This window comes from Gopherus evgoodei, chromosome 2 (assembly GCF_007399415.2).
Source record: "Gopherus evgoodei ecotype Sinaloan lineage chromosome 2, rGopEvg1_v1.p, whole genome shotgun sequence".
In the NCBI taxonomy this organism is placed as follows: domain Eukaryota; kingdom Metazoa; phylum Chordata; order Testudines; family Testudinidae; genus Gopherus; species Gopherus evgoodei.
Window position 1 is genome coordinate 190,247,775 of NC_044323.1, and position 20,357 is coordinate 190,268,131.

The window sequence follows — 20,357 nt, forward strand, 5'->3', positions numbered from 1 at the left end:
CTGACCGACCTCTGTCCTTAACAGAAAAAAATTTAGATTAGCGGACAAAGAATATATTAAGTAGTATGTTATCATGTCAGTTGAAATAAAAAAGCTCTTGGGTAAAATTTTCACAGGTTCCTAAGAGATTTCTGGGCCTAAGCTGCATTTTCAAAAGTGGCAGGCATTTAGAAGCCTAAGTCTTACTAAAAGTAATGGGATGCAGGTTTCTAAATGCCTACATCACTTTTCAAAAAGCAGCTTATGCTCATAAGCTTTTGCAGATTTTACCCTTTAACTGACCCTGTCATATTTAAGGGTCTCAGCACTGTGAATGATCTTACATGAGGCCTAATTCTGATCTCACTTCCTGGAGATCATTGTAAATCAAGAGTAATCCATTGAAGTTAATGGTGTTACAACAGTATAAAAATGGTATATTGAAGAATCAAGCCTTATGTGTGTTCTAATGCCTAAGTACAAAGACAGGGTGACTGAGAATCAGGCCCTCTTAAGCCCTTCTTTATCACTCTGGTAGTGTAATGAGGCCCTAAAGTGGGTGGAAACAACCCCTGAGAATATTCCCAGTGCAAAATGTCTTCCTAACCACCAAAAAACTGGTGTGAAGACTCTGCATTGGCCATGCTCCCAAGCCCCTGGCCTAGGGGACATGGCTGGAATGTATTTCACCATGACTGTCCTCTGCTAGGAGACCACGGGATGCAAAGCCTAAGTTTATACCAGGCACCAGTCTTGCCCCTGGACAGCCCAGAATGTGGGAATGCTAAGGTGCCTTTTATTCATTTTTATAAGCCACCTTCCCTTCCCTTCCCCACTCTCATATCCATGCTTGCCCTAAACATCGAAAAAGTGCAACTAAGAAGTAGGCCAGCTGCACAGATTTAGGGCCTGAGCTCTCAAACACTTATGCATTTGAATATATCTACTCATGCAATTAGTCTCACTGTGTTCAATAAGCCTACTCCTATGAATACGGGGCCTCTTCCTATGAATACACTTTCTCAAATGCAGAAGCTTCTGAAGTATTGGGTCATTAAGTTGGAATGTACTGGTCTATCTTAAACCTTTGTGCTGCCCTTCTAAAAGTATTGTATTTATTTATTTAGTCTTGATATTTTTATATGTGAGCAGTTAATAATGTTTAGGAAAGATCTCTGATATGCCAAGAGAAAGTTGTTTCTTTCTTAATGCCAATTTCTATGGTAAGCTTTAGTTTCATGACAATTCATTTTTTTAACTAACCAATTTACATCTCATCTTTACCCTAAGAACAACAACATTTAGTTTAAAAGAGCAGTTCAGCCTTACCTATAGTTTAAAAGGAAGATCAAGCCTGCTGGTGATTATTAAAGGTCTCATGACATTATTTTGCAAGAATAGGCAGTTAGTACCAATGCCCTAGCTAGATTCCAGTGTGGTAGCTAGTTATACTTGGCCTACCTATTACAATTGTTATTAGTAATATTTATATTAGAATAGAGCTCAGAGATAATCATGAAGACAGAAGTTCATAGGATAAGTCTCTGTAAAAGCACATGTGAAGACACAGTCCCAGTCCTCAAGCGCTTGCAATAAAAGAAATATAATTACTGTATATTCCCCCTGCAGGTTTATTTGCATAGATTTTTCTCACTTCCTGTCCTACACAGCAGAGAAATGCAGCCGTGAGCTGTTAAAACAGATGCTATGTTCTACTACAGAGGTGGCTGCATTTTCTTGGTATGTGAAGCAAGTGACTCCTGTTTCTAGTTAATAAAGTACTTTGGGATTCTTCATGATGAAGGGTGGTATATAAATATAAATTATTATATAAGCTCAGGGGCAATCCTTATGAATTTGAGCATCCTATAGCCTATACTTCAAAAGGTATTGGCATAGACAAAAATTTATTCTTATTGATTTTCAGACAAGAGCATGAAAACAGCAAAGAAATATTTCATAAAAAGAGTACAGTTAAAAATTGGAGGCCTCCCTCACTGCTCTGAATTTAGTATTATATTATGCTAAAACTAGCCATAAAAAAAACCCCAAAACAAAGGCCACTAATAAAGATCTCACAAGGGAGCTTGGCCACATTCCAAAACAATGGGAGAGAAAAGTTCTGTTTAACTAAGCCACTGCCCCAGGGTAGCCCTCAGCACCATACTACAACAATCTAACAAGCTCAGGACCTCAGTCCCACAGCATACCATAGCAATCAGCTTTACTTAATAACAAATATAACATGTGGGTATATGAGACTGATACCAGTTCTGAAGATGCTTTGTTATAGGGAGTAGGATGCATAGCTGGAGATACTTCAGGCACACAGAGACTGTGTGCCCACTGCTACACCTCATTGTTGGGTGTTACTTACTAACCCCCATGGGACAGCTCTGCTGCTTCATCTTTATAGGATGGAGCCATGGCCTCCCCAACTCTGTGACCCCTTGAGGTGCAATACTTTCCGATGGAGCAGCCCATGCCCTCCCCTAAGCACAGCAGCTTCAATTCTGCCTGACTGCAAGAAGGAGAAAGGGGGAATGTAAAGAAAAAGAATCCTAAATATATTATTTTAAAAATATATTGGGGGGGCGCTGATTTGTGATTTTTGAACACTTGGAGTTTGCAAAACTGGAGGTTTAAGAATCTAACACCAATCCCATAAAAAAAAAATGTACAAATGCACAAAGACCAAATGTGTGTTTGCCACTCAGGTTGATAGGTATCCAGCCATGCAATTTGTGTTTGTAAATTACAGCTGCCATGTGTAAAAATATATGAATGTGCATTTCTGTGGGCACAAGTACTTTTATGTATATTTTTAAGGCTGAAAAATTGAGACTGCAGCTCAAAAGTTAGCTTTCAACTTTTAGAAAAAATAAGCCATTTAAGACAACATAGTAGGGAGCTTTTATAAGCCCACCTGAAACTGACATTCAAGTCCTGGAAGCTCCTTTTCATGTGGTACACCTCATACATACCATGCATGAGCAGTGAACCTAGCAATACTATACTGCCCTATAATTAATGCAAACATGAATGTTACAGGCCATCAGGCCATCACGCTTTTTGGATTCATGTGATAAAATAAGTACGATATATAAAAGGAAGCTGTTGCTTTTCAATGGACAAGTAAAGTGTTTAGGAAATTCCAAGTGTTATATAGTCCAGACATTCAGATCTATCAGCTCAACAGACAGAAATAACACCCTACATGAGGTTTTCAGACATCTGAAATTTTTGTGAAGTGAGATGCCAGTTATTTTTGATACGATAAAGAAAATTTTTGGACATGCAAATAATTATTTTGAAGCCTATTTTCTAAACCTTTATAAAAAAAATCCTAAACACTCTTTGGTCACAATATTGTCTTTACCTATGCCCAACATTAAAAGTGAAATTAAATTTAGCATTTCTAGTTTGATTTTGAACTTATCATCCTTAGTAAACATTAGCCCAAAAACATTTTGAGAACGTATGTTTGGTACATATAGAGAGATGAAACTTATATAGCGATTACTTGATAAATACAGAAAAATATCTGTTTCCAAAATAAATGACTGATAAGGTGTTTCCTTTTAATTATATACTGCATTTACTCTAGAAGAGGAATTACAAACGGAAGATGATCCATTTTACAGATTACTGAGACAGGTACAATTCCAGAGGATGCCTGAGTCACATTTTTACACTTGCTTTGTTTTATAGAGTCTACAGATAAATCACAAATGTAATAAAAGTGAGAAAAGCACTAGACAGCCTAATAACAAAGGTCTTGGGATAAAAACTAGGAAGTGATCTTCATAATATTCTATCTTCCCTCCTTTCTTCTCTACCCTCCATATAATAATTTACCTTTAGAGTAGAGTATTTTCCTACATAGATGGAGAATTTTAGATAGCAGATATTCCAACGTGGTGCAAGCAGAATGGTTCACATTGCTATCACTCATCTTATATCGCTGAACATGTATCTTGTAAATATCTGTTTCCCTTATAAACATGTTCTGCATCCTAAAGCTCAGCATACAAGATTAAAGGCTAAGGTCCTGATCCTGCAGAGAGAGCCATGTGGGCAGACTCAACTCATTGACATCTTCTAATGCCACGTGCCTTGAATGGGACTGTATGTAGATACATACAATTGTGTATTGGAATCCACAACACCCATGCAGAGTTCCAGGGACTTCAGTGGGTCTCTGTGTGAGCATAAAGGTTCATGCTAGCAGACCCAATGTAGGATTGGGATCTAAGCATTCAACCAATCCTGCTCCCATTGATTTCAATGGGAGTTTTGCTGTTAAACTCAGAATCAGGATTAGAGTCTAAATTGGCCCAATCCTGCAATCCTTACGCATGCTTTGAACCCTTACTGAAATTAATGTGCACAAGGACTACAGAATCAGGCAAGCCTCAGTTGAGGTAGGAATTATTCTTCCCATTTATCTATTCCTTCTTTCTCTCTCTCCTCCCTTCCTTCCACTCCTTCCCCAGTAAGCCCTAAAATTATTGGACTAGTTTTAAATATAGTAAGTGCAAAAATGCCACCAATTTTAGAAACAATTCAAAAAAAGTTTCCTTTATTGTCTAAGGACCTCTGTAGATAAATCTAAAGGGATGTGGCCCTTAGCACTGGCAGATGGTCTGGTTGAAGAAAACTAATAAATTAGGGGTTAAGAAAAGTAAAGAAAGAAATCCAATGATTTTCCAAATCACTCTTTCTTTTTATTAAAATTATAATACATATTCAGGAAGAGATATAGGGGATAATTAAATATGGTTATCTAAAAATCCTTATGACAGAGTAGATTTTGGAATGTGTGTTGTTTGTTGGAACCTAACCCTACAATCCCAGCATTTGAAATAGAACAGATGTGTAAAATAACAGGAAAAAAATCCAGACCTGTTGTTACAAATTCTTATCCAGTCTTTTTGGAAAAATTTAAAATAACAATTTCTATTGCGTAGTCTGTGATCCTGTTGACGCCTGTGTTCAATTGCCCAGCACTCTTTCATATATATAAAACGAGAGGTATTTTTTGTGGAAGGAAGCTCGGTCAGTGTATTTGATTGGTGAAATAATGTAAAATCTCATTTCTACGGTAGCTTCCAGCTGCCCCGGAGCACAAGTTAATGAGATCACATGGAAACATATTGCAAACCAGGAAACATATTTTACACAAGACCAAAACAGTGGAAAAAATGTTAAATACACAGCATAGGGGCGCTCAGTTTTGTACATTTCACCTTTCTTGTTTGTATTAGCACATAGGAATGTGGTGTGCATTCTGAGTGTACATAATAAAAACAAGAAGAGAGGCTCTGAAAGATATTTTTTGTCAAATTGTCATATTATTTCCCTGGAAATTTTAAACAAAAAGAAGCCTGCCTCTTTCAATGAATTTATACTAGTTTATACCTTTGGAGGGAGAACACAAAAGCCTTTTTAAATATGTAAGATGGCCCTAAGGGATTTGTCTGGTGCTATACAAACCAAGAGTCCAATCCTGGAAGGCACTGAGCATTCACTACCCAGCAACTTTATTGGAACGGACAGTGCTTAGCCTCTCCCAGCAATTGATCAGCACTGTACAGGATCAGGCTGCTAAAGAGAACTCAAACAGATGCTTGAGATCATTCTACCTACAAAGGAGGAGGACGATGACTGGGTTTGAGGCTGAAGAGGCACAGTACTGTTTGTTGTGATACAAGGTGCCACAATTTGTTTAGTTGGCTTCTGAAGATAGGAAGATGCCACTGATAGGAAGATGTTGCATTGATTAAATTGTGAAGTGGGGAGAGAAGACGGTGGTGGGGATAGGTGTTTTCCCTACATATCCACCTTTTCTCTTCACTTTTAAAAACACAGTTTAAGTCCTCTAATTCTTCTCATAAAAGTCAGTGAATTGGCAGGCACGACAAGCTGCCTGCAAATTCACTGACTTTTATGAGAAGAATTAGAGGACTTAGACTAGCATTTGAACTATTTGAAAACCAAACGTATCTTCTACAGTATTATTGCAAGGAGCATCACCCTCTGTGTTCATTCTTTTTCTAGGAAGACTTAAGAACAAAACCCTTTACATGAGGACAAGACATGGTAATTACTCTTTAAAATTCAGAATATTATTTGTCTTTTTCTTTGCTGACAATACAGTGTTACTGTGTGATAAATAAATTTGTGTTACTAGTTCCAGTGAGGTTTTTTTTAATAATTGAAAGAACAATGTCATAAAACCTTTGTCCTTCCACGCGAAGGAAGGCAGATACAGCTTTTAGATGAAGGGAGCATAGTGTATAAATGTATTGTACTGCATAAAATAACCAAGTCATGTTGTGTTTTTATGCCCTGTATAACAAGCCAACATGGAAAGAGCCCTGGAAGAGCCCCATTAGCAGGCACACCTGTGGGGCATGCCATTATTTTATGAGGGGAAAAAATGAAATGTTGAACTAATTAAGTAAATCCAATGGCGTAGCAGCACCATGTTGTCCTACTGACTGACAGAGCCATGGTTCTGAATGTACCTGTATTCCTTGTCTCTAACCTGCCAGGAATGGGGTTCTAGTCTCCTGGGAAAAGCATACTGTCTTGCCAGTTTAACTCTCAGATGAGTGACTCTTAGAACTGCATTTTTTACCACTCAGTGTTTTCATGAGGGTCACTCCACACACCAGAGATGCAATATTATGAAATGGCAAAATAGAGCAGTTAAATATTTGCAGGTGGAGAAGTGGGAGGAACCGCGTTTGGAAAGGATAGTTGAACAGGAAAAGGAGAAAAAGTACATAAAAAAATTTTGTTAGAATTTCTTTGTAGATTCAGGAAACCTTACCTCATGTATGATGTAGGACACAGAGACTTTGGTTTGGCCCATTGGTATGGATGCTGTGGCACAGAAAGGTACTGATCACAGAAGTTTCCTTTCCGGATGTGCTGAAACCCAGAAAACTCTTCTGGTGATAAATCAGCAGTTGGTGATATGGTCCCATGATCCTCACCACTCGGTTCAGTCTTGAGAGTCATGGATGGGGTATGATCTATTGCAGTCTTCCTAGATTTAATAGGAATTCCATCATTCATGTCTATTGTGCTGTCAGTGGTAAGGGCATTGATAGCTGCAACTATAGCAGAACTGGTATACTGGTTAGTGTTTCCCAGCCATGTATCATCAGTTACACTAACCCGAGGAGAACTCTGAGGAGAAGGTGTCGGAGAGTGGTGTGGTGAGTATGAGGTCTGCCTACCATTTAGGCTGTATTTTCTTTTGTTACAGGGAGAAGATGGTCTTGAATTGCAAGCACTTAGCCAGTTTTCCTCTGTAATGCTTGTTCTGGGAGACGTAGATGGAGAATGTCTTGGTGAATTAAGTAAAGTACAGGCCACCATACTGCGTTGATATCCTTCCTCAGTGTCAGTGGTCTTAGGAGACACACATGGGGACTGCCATGGAGATGTTTGGGGCGAAGTATAAGGATAAGAATAATTGGATTCATAGGAAGAAGCTTCAGAATTGCAACTTCTGGAAGACAAGCTACTTGCTGGACTCAGGCAAGATGGGTCTCTGTAAGCCTCAATATTTGGTAAATTCAAAGTGGCAGTAGAAGGTGATCGCTTAGCATTTGGGATAGCTTCGTCAACCTCGGCATCATGGAAAAACTGGTTGTTATTATGATGCAGTCCCGGATAAGAAGTTATCTCAATTCTGGGGCTTTCTAATGCTGGAGCTCCATTAGGTCTGACATTTGGAGACAGATAATATCCAGAGGCCCCACCGTCAACGTGTCCTCCATATCCAGAAGGATGATTTGTTGATGGGACAATTGAAATGACAGGATTGGATGTCTGAAGGCCATGACATGGAGTTGACAATGAGGAATGTGCCACATTTAGAGGCAAACCGGCATTTATATTTGAAGATGCATAATTATAGTGTTCTGAAAAAAATAAAATAAAATAAAAATGAATGACATGAGGTGTGTTGCACATATACATTAACCTACTAGCCTACTGAGTCTTCATTGAGCATGATGCTATAATCACATGAAAACAATGGCATTCCTGAGCAATCTATAACACAGACATGCAAAGTAGTTCAAATACTGAAGGGTGGTACTTTTGAAAATGTTGGTATTTTGGTGGCACAACAAGGCAAATCATCTCTGGGGAAATTGAGTTTCTGTATCTCCAAGGCACTCTTCTGAACAGTCTTAGATACAAACCTTAAAAGCAGAATTCTGCCTTCAAACCACAGAGCTGAAAGACTGCAGTGATACTGCACACAGAAACTTGCACTTGGTGTAAGTGAGCAAGGGTCCCCAAAGAGAAAATAAATAATAGTTTAAAAAAAAACAACATGGAGAGAATATAATATGAACAACATGATCAAATCCATTGCACTGAAATCACATACAACTGGAAGTTCCACTATGGCACATTTCCAACTGGTTCCAGTTAACAAATCGATTTTGGAATAGAACAAGTCTATTGGCCTACTCTCGTTTCTGAGACAAGCCAGCAGAAACCAGGTAAAGGATTCACACAGTGATGAAATACACTGGAATTCCATTAATAAATAATATCCAATAATCTTCTTATCGTTTAAGCACTGACTGTGTTCTCTCTCTTCACCTGTATTTTATTAATTTCATAACATTAATTACAACACACATTTTGAAGTACTGGCACAGTTACACAGTTGGTGTGGAAATCTAGGAGAGTCAGAGATCACCAAACAATTCCGTTTGAATCAATACCATTTGGCTTACTGAATGACCACTAGTGAGCCACATGAATGTCATGTGCCTTAGGCCCCAATTTTTAAAGGTATTTAGTCATTGTGGCACTCAACATTACTACACTGAACTGATTTAGGAGCTAAATGTAATTTACAACAGGAATTTGGGGATTTAGCAGCCAAGACCCCATTGACTAGGCTATCTCAAATGCTTAAATCCTTTTTGCAAATTACATTTAGACTCCTAAAATGGTTAGGTGTTGAAATGCTAAGCAACATAATGCCTATCAGGGGCCGCTGTCTATTGGACTATAAAGGGCTACATTGTACTTGCTCTCAGGTGGTGCACTTTGGATTGGGACTTGGAGGAAGGAAATGAGGTAAGGTTGCACACAGCCTCTCACTCATCCACAATCTCTTTGTGCAGGACCCAGGGATACCTGCCATACTGCTCTGTGCTAGTGCCCTTGTGGGGCTGCAGCTGTAGCCTTCCCCTTCACACAAGACAGCAAAGCTAGCCGGCCACCAAAGGCAATGCATTCTCCACCCTATTAAGAGGCGATGCTGTAGGCACAACTCGCCGATGTCTTTCTGAGCTCCTTTTGGAGTTGAGACAGCTCTGGATCACCCCCCAAGGCCAGTACCCTTACACGCTACCTGGCCCCATATTGGGAAAAGAAAACAAATCTTCCTAAAATAGCCCCTGCATTTTGAGTTCAGAGGATCCTTTGCTTTCAGTTTAATTCACTGAATTAAGACTATAACTAGCTCTAACATTCACCAGCCTTTTAAGGATTTTGTTATGGAAGAGGTACCTTCTCCATTCCTGAATGATAGCAATGAAGAAATAAGGGTTCCCTACAATAGGAGCCCTTTCACGTAGTGTTTGTTTCCTTCCCTCTCCAGAGGCAAACACCCCAGGCAGTGATCATGCCTTACCTTGCATGCTGAGATCCAGAAAAGCTTTGTTAATTTCCACAGCTGTTATTCCCAACATGACCCAATCCTCAGTAGCATGGAATATGCAAATAAGCTTCTGAGCTTGTTGTACCAATGCAGGAGCTTACTCCGTTCCCTTTGTTTATCAACCCTACTCAATTTGATGCCATTATCCAGCTACTCAGTGTTCGGATTTCTTAATGTCAGTGATTCAAAGAAAGACTATATTTACATAAAATTAATATATTTTAGCTATTTGATAGTACCTCAGAGATGTTTATACTGATTTATATCATGTGAGGCACCATTAATGTATTCAACATCTATTTGAATCACTTTCTACTTAGCCTTAGGAAACTGGCTATTTACCAAGAGAGGTTCATTATATTACACTAGAACATATTACAGATGAAACAAGAATATTCAGAATATGTTCTAGTTTGACACTTTAACCAAACACCATGAAGGGAGGAGATATATTAAGAAAAATGCTATTAAAAATAATAATAAAAAAAACCTGGCCAGTGACACCGTTCACAAAGGTATGTAGTTTTGTCATCCTCTTCTTTCTTCCTAACAGTATGCAATTGATAAGGCTCTAATCTTTCCTCGGTATTATTAATAAATCTTATTAACCTGCATTATTTAAAATAATCCTTATTTCATGCCTAAGAATAGGTTATTTTGTACTACATCAACCAATAATCTGAATGACAGGGAGTGATTTGTAAAAGATTTGGATCTAATGAAAGGCAGCAGGGTCCAGTGATGGCAGGCAACAGACTGAGACTCAGGACACCTATGTTATAGTCCCAGCTCTGCCACTGACCTGCTGTGCAACCTTGGGCAAATCACTTTGCCATTCTGTGCCTCTGTTTTCCATCCCATCTTTATCTGTCTTATCTATTGAGAGTGTAAGTTATTTGGGAAGGGACCATCTCTTACTCTGCATTTGTACAGCACCTAGCAAAATGAGGCCCTGATCTCAGTTGTGTCCCCTAGGCAGTACTGTATTATGAATAAATAATTATTAATACATAAATTATACCCATGGAATCATTTCCTTTTGTGGTCAGAAAACAATCAATTAGTTAAAAGACTCCTCCCATAATACAACAAAAAGGGCACATATAATAATAATACCACCTACCTAGTAAGCCTTGGTGAAATGCATCTACAAGGAGACTTTTGAGAAACATACCTTTTAAGCACCACAAGTTAATTGTCACATGTCCATCATGTACAACCCAAGCAGATTTTTTTTAAGGATTTAATTGTCACCATTTTGTTAAGGTAAAGTAGCAAAATGGTGGCATCTTAATAGGACATATTAATTATTATGATCACCATTCATGCCAATATAATTAAGGACTTGTCTTGGATTCCATAATAAATCTGATTTATTTAGCAATCTGGCCATCAGAATTCCCTGGGAGGTGAAGCTAGATGCACAAAGTTCTAATAGTCACAAACAACTTAAGTATTTTGAAAAGAAAAATTTGAAACAACAAAGAAAATCAAGGCATTACGTTTCTGAGCGACTACCAAGCATGGATTGTACACGTCTAATAAAAAATTCATCTGGATTTTGACATGTGGAGTGAATTCACATGATGGATAGCGACAGCTTTGATGGTGCCATTTTGGAAATTAGCTCAACAGTCTGAACCCAATGCGATGACATGCAGAGAACCCTCAATTCCCACTGACTTACATGGAAATTATGGCACTGCACAATATTGGGCCTTGTATTATGTGTTAGCACATGGTAGTATAACAAATATTGGAACTGAACCCCTTATTTTGTGACAATTCCTAAGCATACTACTTTTCCTTTTATGGTGACAGAGAACTACCCCTCCCTCTTCCCCCCCAATTAAATTATAACATAGAAGTTTCAATCCTTCTACAGCCTTAGGGGCCTAATCTTGAAAAGTGCTGTTTGCCTCTGGAAAAGTGTTGAGCACACACAGGGGTTTTTTTGTTTTGGTTTGGTTTGGTTTTAAGGGTGTCAAACACTGGCACTTCACATGGACTTCAAGGGGCACTAAGGTTGTTCAACACCTTTTCACAGACTTGACAGAGTTTAAGGCCAGAAAGGACCATTCATTTTGCATATCACAGGCCATCAAATTTCACTCAAGCACTCCTATATTAATCCCAGTGACTTTAGTTAGACTAAAGCATTTTCGTCCTCACAAGTCCACAGGCACAAATCAGAAGAGACAGAGGGGCCACCAATGCCTGAGTCTCCTGCGGTGGCAAGGAATTGATTAGGTTGGATATGCCCTGACAAGCCCTAGGAAATGATCCGTTCCCTCTCTCATTTCGATGGTAAGTGCCTATAGACAGCAGCCTTCTCTATTTGTACAGTCTCTAGCGCACTGTCTGAATTCAATCCCCCTCTCTCCCCCCCCAGGTCCCTGCCATTCTGATCTGGGAGAAAATTCCTTCCCAACTGCAAATTAGGTGATCAGTTAGACCCTGAGCATGAAAGCAAGAGACACTCGCCAGGCATCTAAGAGGATTTTTGAAGATTGGACTATTTCTATTTAATTGCTTACGTCCATATTTTCAAGATGCCCAAGGGAATTTAATGGGATTTGGGCACCTGACTCCCTTGGGTCCCTTTGCAAATGTCAGCCCTAGGTGCCTAACTTGTGGCATCCAGATTTGCAAAGTATTTTGACGTTATTAATTAATGCATTTGGACATCATGTATGTCCCAGAGGAGAGGGCAATAGATGGTCACTGTGTAAGTAATACAAACGCAGCACATTAAACCTGCTCACTGAAGAGTTGTAATACTATACTTGGAGTGTTATTTTGACTGAAAGTCAAAACTTTGGAATGTAGCTCTAGTGATGCTCAGGGAGGTGGAGGATGAAGTGTCTCCAAGATTCCATTACAGGGTCCAGTTGCGTGTGACTGGGAGCAACTCCAGCACTGAAAAAGTGGCAAGTGACATCTCCTTGGGATGCAGTGACAATACTCTTCTTTCCACATGCCAATTTCAGTGCCAAACAGTAGGTTTCACACCAAGGATGAAAAAAATGCCATTAAACTCTCACACAGTCTCATGGTGTCTGAACTGTACCGTCTAACTCAACACCAATTAGAGACAACCCTAAAGCAAAATTCTAGATCAAAACACACCTGGCCCCTGAAGGGGGCGGGGAGGAAGGTTTGAAATCCAAACTCAGCTCCGGAATTCACCACTGGCACTTCTCTTTGATAGGTCGGAACCAAAACCTCAGATACAAACATCCCCAACTCTACAATATTTAAAATTCAGATGTGGATCCTAACGTCACAGGCTTCTGTCTCATTTGGATGGTAAACTCCTATAGACAGCCATCCTGTGTTTGTGCAGAGGATTGTTCAATAGATAGCACACTCAGTAAATAACATTTTTCTTTCTGGACTGAGTACACCCCAAAAGTCGAATGTTTTCCCCATCCCCACCCCAGCTCCCAAATCAAGAAATGCAAAAGGGCTCCCTTTCCTGCAAACATTATAGCCTCTATCTGCCCTCACACACACACACACCCCTCCACCTCCTCCTCCTCCCAACACCACTGAGGCTCCAGGGGGCAGCAGGATCTGGCAAAAGCAGCACTGGGGTGCCTCCACCTCCTGTTGTTAGGAGCAGTACTGTTCTTAGGACAACGAGAGAGAACCATACAAACCCCTTCCGCCTCCGCCTGGCTCCCCAAGCCCGCCACTACTTTTCCTATTCCGTCCCAGGGGGGAGCCCCGCGTTGGGATCACTCCTACGTGCCCCCATATAGCATCTCAGCACCACGCCACCTGCAGCATGGAGCACGTCGTCAGAGCCCTGCAACCAGGGAAGCCCTGAGCCCCGGCAAAGGAGGACTGCTGCTGCCTAGTCTGTACCAACCTTTGCCAGCAGTGCAATCATCTCCCTGGTTAAACTCGAAAAGGAAATCAAAGTCAAACTCTTGTTCTTCCTCCAGGCCAGTCATGTCTCAGGAGACGGCCGCGGCGCCCCAGGCACCAACCCCACCAGCTGGGCGACAAGGAGCAACTTTTCTCAGGCTCTGCCTGTTGTGTCTCGGGCTGGGACACCGGGGGATGGGCTAGAGCCGATGGGCTGCTGCTCCCGCTCCCTCTGGGCTGTGGGTTAGCTGCCGCCGGGGCTGTGAGCAGTGGGAGAAGCAGGCTCTGGTCTCCTCTGTAATTTCTGTGTAATTCAATCAGCCGGAGCTGCTTGCTGCAGGTACAGTCACCCGGCTGCTGCAGGCGGCTTCTGGGCTGTAATGTGACCCTCCCCACCGTCTGTGTCTCTGATCCTCCCTCTCTCGTTGTTGATGTTTCCGGGTTGATATAAACAATCGAGTTGCTCTGCCTGCCTCTCTCTAGTTCCTTGTTTTAAAATAACCCCTCGGTGCTAGTTAAAGAGAGCCCCGCTCCCCACCCAGAGAGGCGGCTTAGACAGGTGGGCCGATTAGTCAGAGCGGCTCAAGATGAGTGATGGTCCTTGCTACACTCCCGATTGCCGCGGGCGGGTTTGCTGCCCTTGCTGATGTCTCTTTTCTGTCCCCCTCTTTTTTTTTTTTTTTTTTTTTTTTTGCTAACGTGAACCGTAAAACTGAAACCCAAGCTCCCTTTCCTCCCCCTCCTACAGACACGTGTCTGCGAGCTTCTGACAGAGCTTTGCTCTGCCGCTTTCTGTGGTTACTAATACCGCCAGGATGAACTCTCTCTCTAGCCCTCTCCTCCTCCCTCCATTTTTGCAATGTTCCTGAACTGCCTTTAAAAAAAAAATCAGTGTCTCAATAAAGCAGGAACAAAGCGAAAAGGCTGCAGAGGCTCACAAGCCAGCCACAGCTGCAAGCTAGAGGGTAGCTGTACTGCGGGGTGGGAGAACCGCCATGGAGTAGGAACCTGGGAAATGAAGGGGTTTCTGTTCCAGTCCACCACATTGGCAGACACATTTTAATTGCCATCGGTTTCAAGTTTCCGGACCGCACTGATTACAAAACTGGGAGGAGGGGGGAGTTCTTTCTTCTTGGCTAACTGACAAACCTTAATAATGGACCTTGGTGATGAGGAGGAGTTCAGCTTGCCAGTCTGTGTGGGCTGGGGACTTCAGGCTGCAGTGCAAAGCCGTGCTACATGCGAGATGTTGTTGTCTGGTCACAGCAGTGCCCCTGGGTTGACTTTTTTTTTTTTTTTTTTTTTTGACTAGCCGTAATACGTTACATTTAGTTGCAGCACCCACTAGTGCCAACTGCCATAAAAACACATTACAACGGGACTTTTAACATTATCTATTGTATTGTACGCTTACGGTGGGGGAGATCTTCAACTTCATATTAAGGGGAATTTGCAAATTGTTTAATGACTATCTAAAAGAGAAGCACAATGCTGCCTCCCCACCTCCCCGAATTAGCCGGTCACATAAAAGTTATTTCCCCCCCTTTAAAGCTGACAAGAAAAGTTCCAGTGCTCTTTGAATGGTGTCTGCTGTATTTTGCCCTGTTTTGTTTTAAAAGTGACACTTTACAAGAATGTTGTTCTTCTCTATTGGGGAATATATTTATTTCGGATTATACTAGCCACTTTTAAAGACTACACAATGCAAATAACCTCACCGCTTTAGGAGCCAGGACTGAGATGAAACTGTTGAGCTCCCAGAATTTTTAAGGTTGGCTTTCAAAGGAATATTTTGAAAGCAGTTATGGAAACGACGTTCCCTTATAAACTCAGGGAATACCATTTTCCAGGCTAATGTCTGAAAACTCCATTACAAAGTGCAAGAAAATACATTTTTTTTCTCATCAGAATTCATTGTTTTTTTCTTTCCATCACAAAGTGTTGTGCCGCAGTTACAAACTATCTCTTATGATTTACACAGTGCTGGCCAACATATGTCCTCAGGCAATTTACTAAACTAATGCTGAACTTGTGATGGTCTCTGACGTATTGTCTGATTGTTACAGATACTGCTAAAACGACTGACATTTCCCAAGTCTTCACCTACAAGTCCAGAATTGGGATAGGCTGAGTGGGGATTGGTTTTGGAGCGAAGCGGGCTGTAGTGGCTGTGAATAGCACATCTGTGCAGTCGATTGGCAGGCCAGACAGCTAATACATTGTGTAATGCTTGTGCACCAACCTTCTTTGCCTTTGCAGGGTTTCCATTATTTCTTTGCCCCCAGCTGTTTGTTCTAAGCTGCAAGGCTGAATCACCATAGTATGTAAAAGGCCTTGGCATCAACTTAAAACAACCCGCTGGAACAGGAGGATCACTAAGGTGGCTGGTTTAAAGGGAGCAGAAGAAAATGGTGGGAGAATGGAACACCTTCTCCACTGAGGCTAATACATGTACTCCCTTTCTTCCTCCTCTACAGCCAGCACTATCAATCTAAATCCATATTCAGGCGTCTCAGACCATGGTCTGATTTTCTAAGAGGCCAAAGAGCCACGGCTGCTATTGACTTCAGTAGGAATGCTCAGCACGACTGAAAATCAGGCCAGGTATTGCTGCCTAAATATGGATTTGGTGCCTAACTTTAGGCAGCCCGGGTTGAAAATGCTAGGCTTTGTGGCCGTTGGTTTTCTAGGCGTTGCTACTTTTCCTCAAACCGGCAACCTATGCAGAACTTCTCCTTCAGCCTACATATTGCGAGTTTCATTTTCTTTTTACCCAGCTACACTTCGCTCTGATTTGAAATAGTTCTCAAGCAAATGTTTGTATTTTGTAGCCTTTGGGGTCTGAATTATAGCTAAAGGCGCAGGTAAACTAGAAGTGTACTTCCTGACCAAAAAACTCAACAAACCCCCCAAGTGTTCATAGTCACTCATTAGGTTATTACTGCTGACTCAAGGGAAGACATTCTGTAAAGTCAATATCATTCTACAAATGATTAGTTTTCCATCACTTCAAACCAGTTCACCTTCCCTTATAAGAAATAGTAATAACAAACTATTTGTGATTAGCGAGACATATTTGTCCTCCATCTGAGTCCCTGCCAATGATACAGGAGGAGGGGCAGGAGGAAGGGAGACTCATTACAAAATATCCGCTACATTTATGATTGAATCGTTTTCATTTTTGTTTCTACACCCTGGTACCTTCGATATTGATCGATGGTTCGGAGCTATTTATTCACAGACAGTTTGATTTGCCAGTCCAACAAATATTAGTGCCTCTGGTGAAATGTTGAGATTGCCTCTGAAGAACTGCATAGGAATACAGAACTCAAGTGATGGAATGCGTTAAGACTGAGTGAATGTGTCCTGTCTGTTAACAACTTGGATTAAAACAATGCCATTAACCTAGGGAGACCCTCATTACTTAAGGGAAAACCTTTCTATTTCCATGAAGAAAAACTCTGTAAATGGTTGTAAGGTTACATCCACACTCTTCTCGCCCCCACCTCCCTCAAATGACTTTGAGGCAGATACTAAGCTGGTGCAAATTGTCATAACCCCATTGACTTCAATGGAGCAATAACAATTAATACTAGCTGAGCCTCTCGCCCCAGTTGTGTTCACCACAGTCTGAAAGACAGTTTCAGCTTTAAATAACAGTAATGTTTGATTAGTTTTAACGCACAGCACTCCACACTTTGGTAGATTCCAAAGTATCATTACACTGATCCATAAGGCTTTATAAGGGTAACTTCCCCCCCCCCCCAAGAGTGATGTGATAGTTTCTCCACAGTTAAAGTTTAAAATAATATAGTTGATTGTTGCCACTTGGCAGTGGTAAGCCTTAATTTGCAGAGAGTCAATCTTTACTTGTAGAGGTCCCCTATGTATTTACTGCATTAGATCATTCTTTCTGTTGGCCTAATTTCTAAGTGCCTTGAAAAATATATCAATAATAAAATGAATTATTGCAGATAACTTGTGACATTTTAGCACAGGAATTAGAAAAGTTATTTAATTAAGCAGGAAACCATAGAAATAAAGAGGAATCTCTCTTTTTAAACTCTTCCCGCCCCCCGGGGAGTTCTGTTTTTGCTTGTTTGTCTTCAGGATTATTTTTTGAAGTTAAACATTTTGGAAGTCCTCTGCATGCAGCATTTGAAAAAGTTCAAGAAGGCAAAAGCTATGACATCTCTACAGACATTTACAAATACTTACTAATATTGCAGTACGTAACTTTCATCTAAAGAGGCGTTTGAATGGTTTCAGTATCCGAGTCCAATAATCCAGCAGCACTTGTATTTATTGTACGGGAAGGATTCTTTCAATTGAAATCTAGTGAAACCAGCTGTGCAGAAAAGGTAGCCTAGCATGCTTGTGCAAACTCAGAAAACAAGCAGCAAGTTCTATACCCCAGAGCTGCTCGAATAAACACTATTGACTAATTTCACTATCAACTTTTTAATCACCTTGTCCTTTTAAGATATTTGGCTTTAATTACACTGAAGAGCGGTATATCAAACGCCCTCCCTCATTTGGAAGACTGAAGGCTTGAGTCTATACTGAACCCGGTTACTGCACTGATTCCAAAACAGAAAGCTGAAACGTACATGACACCTGCCTCCAAGAGAGGAAAGTGACTTATCTATGCTACAGTCTGTTATTCATAACAAAAAGAATGGTGATTCCACCAAAAGGCTTTGATTATAATACTATTCTGTACAACAATAGTTTTATTATTGTAGAGAGTGCCAGGGGTTCCCGATGCCTTAGAGGAGAAAAATGTCCTGGGACTAGAACTTCCATTTAAGTCACTGGATCAGGCCCTTGGTTTTTAAAAAATCCCAACAACTAGTGGTCAGAGGTTACCTTATTTGCAGCCCTAAACATGGGCTAACAGTAAAATATTTCAAAAGACCTGCACCCAAGATCTTTTCCCATTAACTTGGCTAATGTATTTTCCCATTTAGAACATTTTGGGACCGTGGGTACCGAACGAGCATTCAGAAAAGGAAACGAGTTGTCATAAATAGCATAATGTGTACTATAATTGCATGTTAGGAATTAGGACACAGTAGGTGTGAGAAAACATTCCCCCTCGTGTACATGAAAGAACAAAGTAGTAAAAACTTCGGAGCTTTCGTTTGTTTGTTTTGATACCCTGGAGGAGGGATCATCATTATTAGGTTTCAGATTACCCTGAGACTTTTTGTTTTTACAGAGTTTTCTAATTTTTCGAAAGGTTACACATGGTTTTAGTTATAGTGTGTATTCTAGCAGAAAACCATATAGTACTTCATCATAATACTGTCGTTTCAAATGTGCTATTTGCATGTCAGAAGTTAGTGGTTAAAAATGATTCAACAAGCTAACTTCGCTCTGCGCACTATAACTCCGTGAAACATTAACACACAGCACACACTCAGCCATACTTTAACTCCACAGTATCCTGGGATGCCTTGAGCTGGACAGAGAACTGTTCCACCCTGAGCCTGCATTAATCAAAATACAAAATACATTTAAAAATGGCTCTGTCCGGTTTAAATCTAAACAGACCCTGCCTGTGATTCTGACAGGTCCACCGAAAAAGCACTCCATTGTATTTTTTTGTCCTGCCTGCAGCTCAAGGATCCAGAAGCCAAGGCCAAGTTCATGCAGCGCAAGAGGAAAAGGAGACACCTATTGGCAAAAAGTCGCATTCAAACCTCAAGGCTGCTTTGGGGAAACACCAGGGGGACACCACTTCCCAATCACTGCAGCCACTGCCAGCAGCGGCCGGTCCTCTTCCTCCGCGACACGAGCTGCCCCGGGCACGGTCCCGGCCACACTCTTCCACCCTCCTCCCCAAAATGCAAATCCCAAGCAGGAGCAAACAAAGGGGCATGCAAAAACTTTTCTGAAAACCCCTGGTCTTTACCTTCCTCTGCTGATTTCATGCTGCTGCTGCTGCTGCTGCTGCTGAAGGGGCAGGAAGAGCGCTGCAAAGCCACCGAAGTTTCTCTCCCCCTAGCTGGATCCGGAGGTCCGGCTAGAAAGTGCTTGGAAGCAGGAAAGCCAGGGCTTGGCATCCACTCGGCAAGGAGGGGGTGAAGGCGGGGTGGGGAGGGGGGGATCCCTCTCTCTTCTTTAGCCCCGCTTCCCGCACTCTCTGGCTTGCTTGGAAACCAAGGTGCGGTGCGTGTCACCCTCCTCCCCTCCCGCAGTGGAAGCCAGACCCTAGAGGGAAACGTTAGATGGCAGCAGCTGTCCCCAGGGCAATGTCACTGAGAGGAGAGGGCGAGCGAGTGGGCACAGCCCAGGCAGTAGCGCTGCGGCGAGCCCTGCTAGGGAGCCCCTGGGAAGTTCGTCTCGCTCCCTCCCTCCCGTCTCCCGGGATCTTATGCAGGGGGGTGTATTTTGATCAGTGAGCATGAAGGATCTGTAAGTCTCTCTCTGACGCAGGGCTGCGCGGAGACAGCTGCCTTTTTAAAGCTGGAAAATACCCCCCCCCCCCCCGCCTTCTTGTCCCAGCCCCTGTCCCCGCCCAGCGTCCCGTGATGTCACGGGGCCTGCCAGCTCCTCTCAGCTGCACGCGCGAGAAGCCAGCAGGAGGCTTCAAGCTTCAGTGCCAGGGAGAAAAGTCCAAGCGGAGCCCCCTCGCTCTCCTACCTCTAATTCTGCTGAAGAAGCAGCTCCTGCTGCTGCTGCTGCACAAAGACCTACTTTAATCGGAGCGCACATGCACACATACACACACACGCCCCTCCCCACCCCCAGAAACGGGCACCCTCCCAAAACTCATTAGATTTCTAAAAGTTTG

At 41.8% G+C, this 20,357-nt stretch overlaps 1 protein-coding gene across 3 annotated transcripts in view; it reads right to left on the bottom strand.

The window, feature by feature from the left end:
* NFATC1 (nuclear factor of activated T cells 1) overlaps positions 1–19,975 on the bottom strand; it is a 143,802-nt gene extending 123,827 nt beyond the window's left edge. For 2 of the 3 annotated variants that reach the window (XM_030552598.1, XM_030552600.1), the window contains exons 1-2: positions 19,476–19,975; positions 6,818–7,919 (exon numbers count right to left, since the gene is read on the bottom strand). In XM_030552598.1, the coding sequence (XP_030408458.1) occupies positions 6,818–7,919; positions 19,476–19,626 (1,253 nt within the window). In that variant the 5' untranslated portion in view covers positions 19,627–19,975. Of the gene's footprint in view, positions 1–6,817; positions 7,920–13,559; positions 13,985–19,475 lie in introns of those variants that run through there. The other variant, XM_030552599.1, reaches the window with a different exon arrangement.
* Between the last annotated feature and the right edge of the window lie 382 nt (positions 19,976–20,357).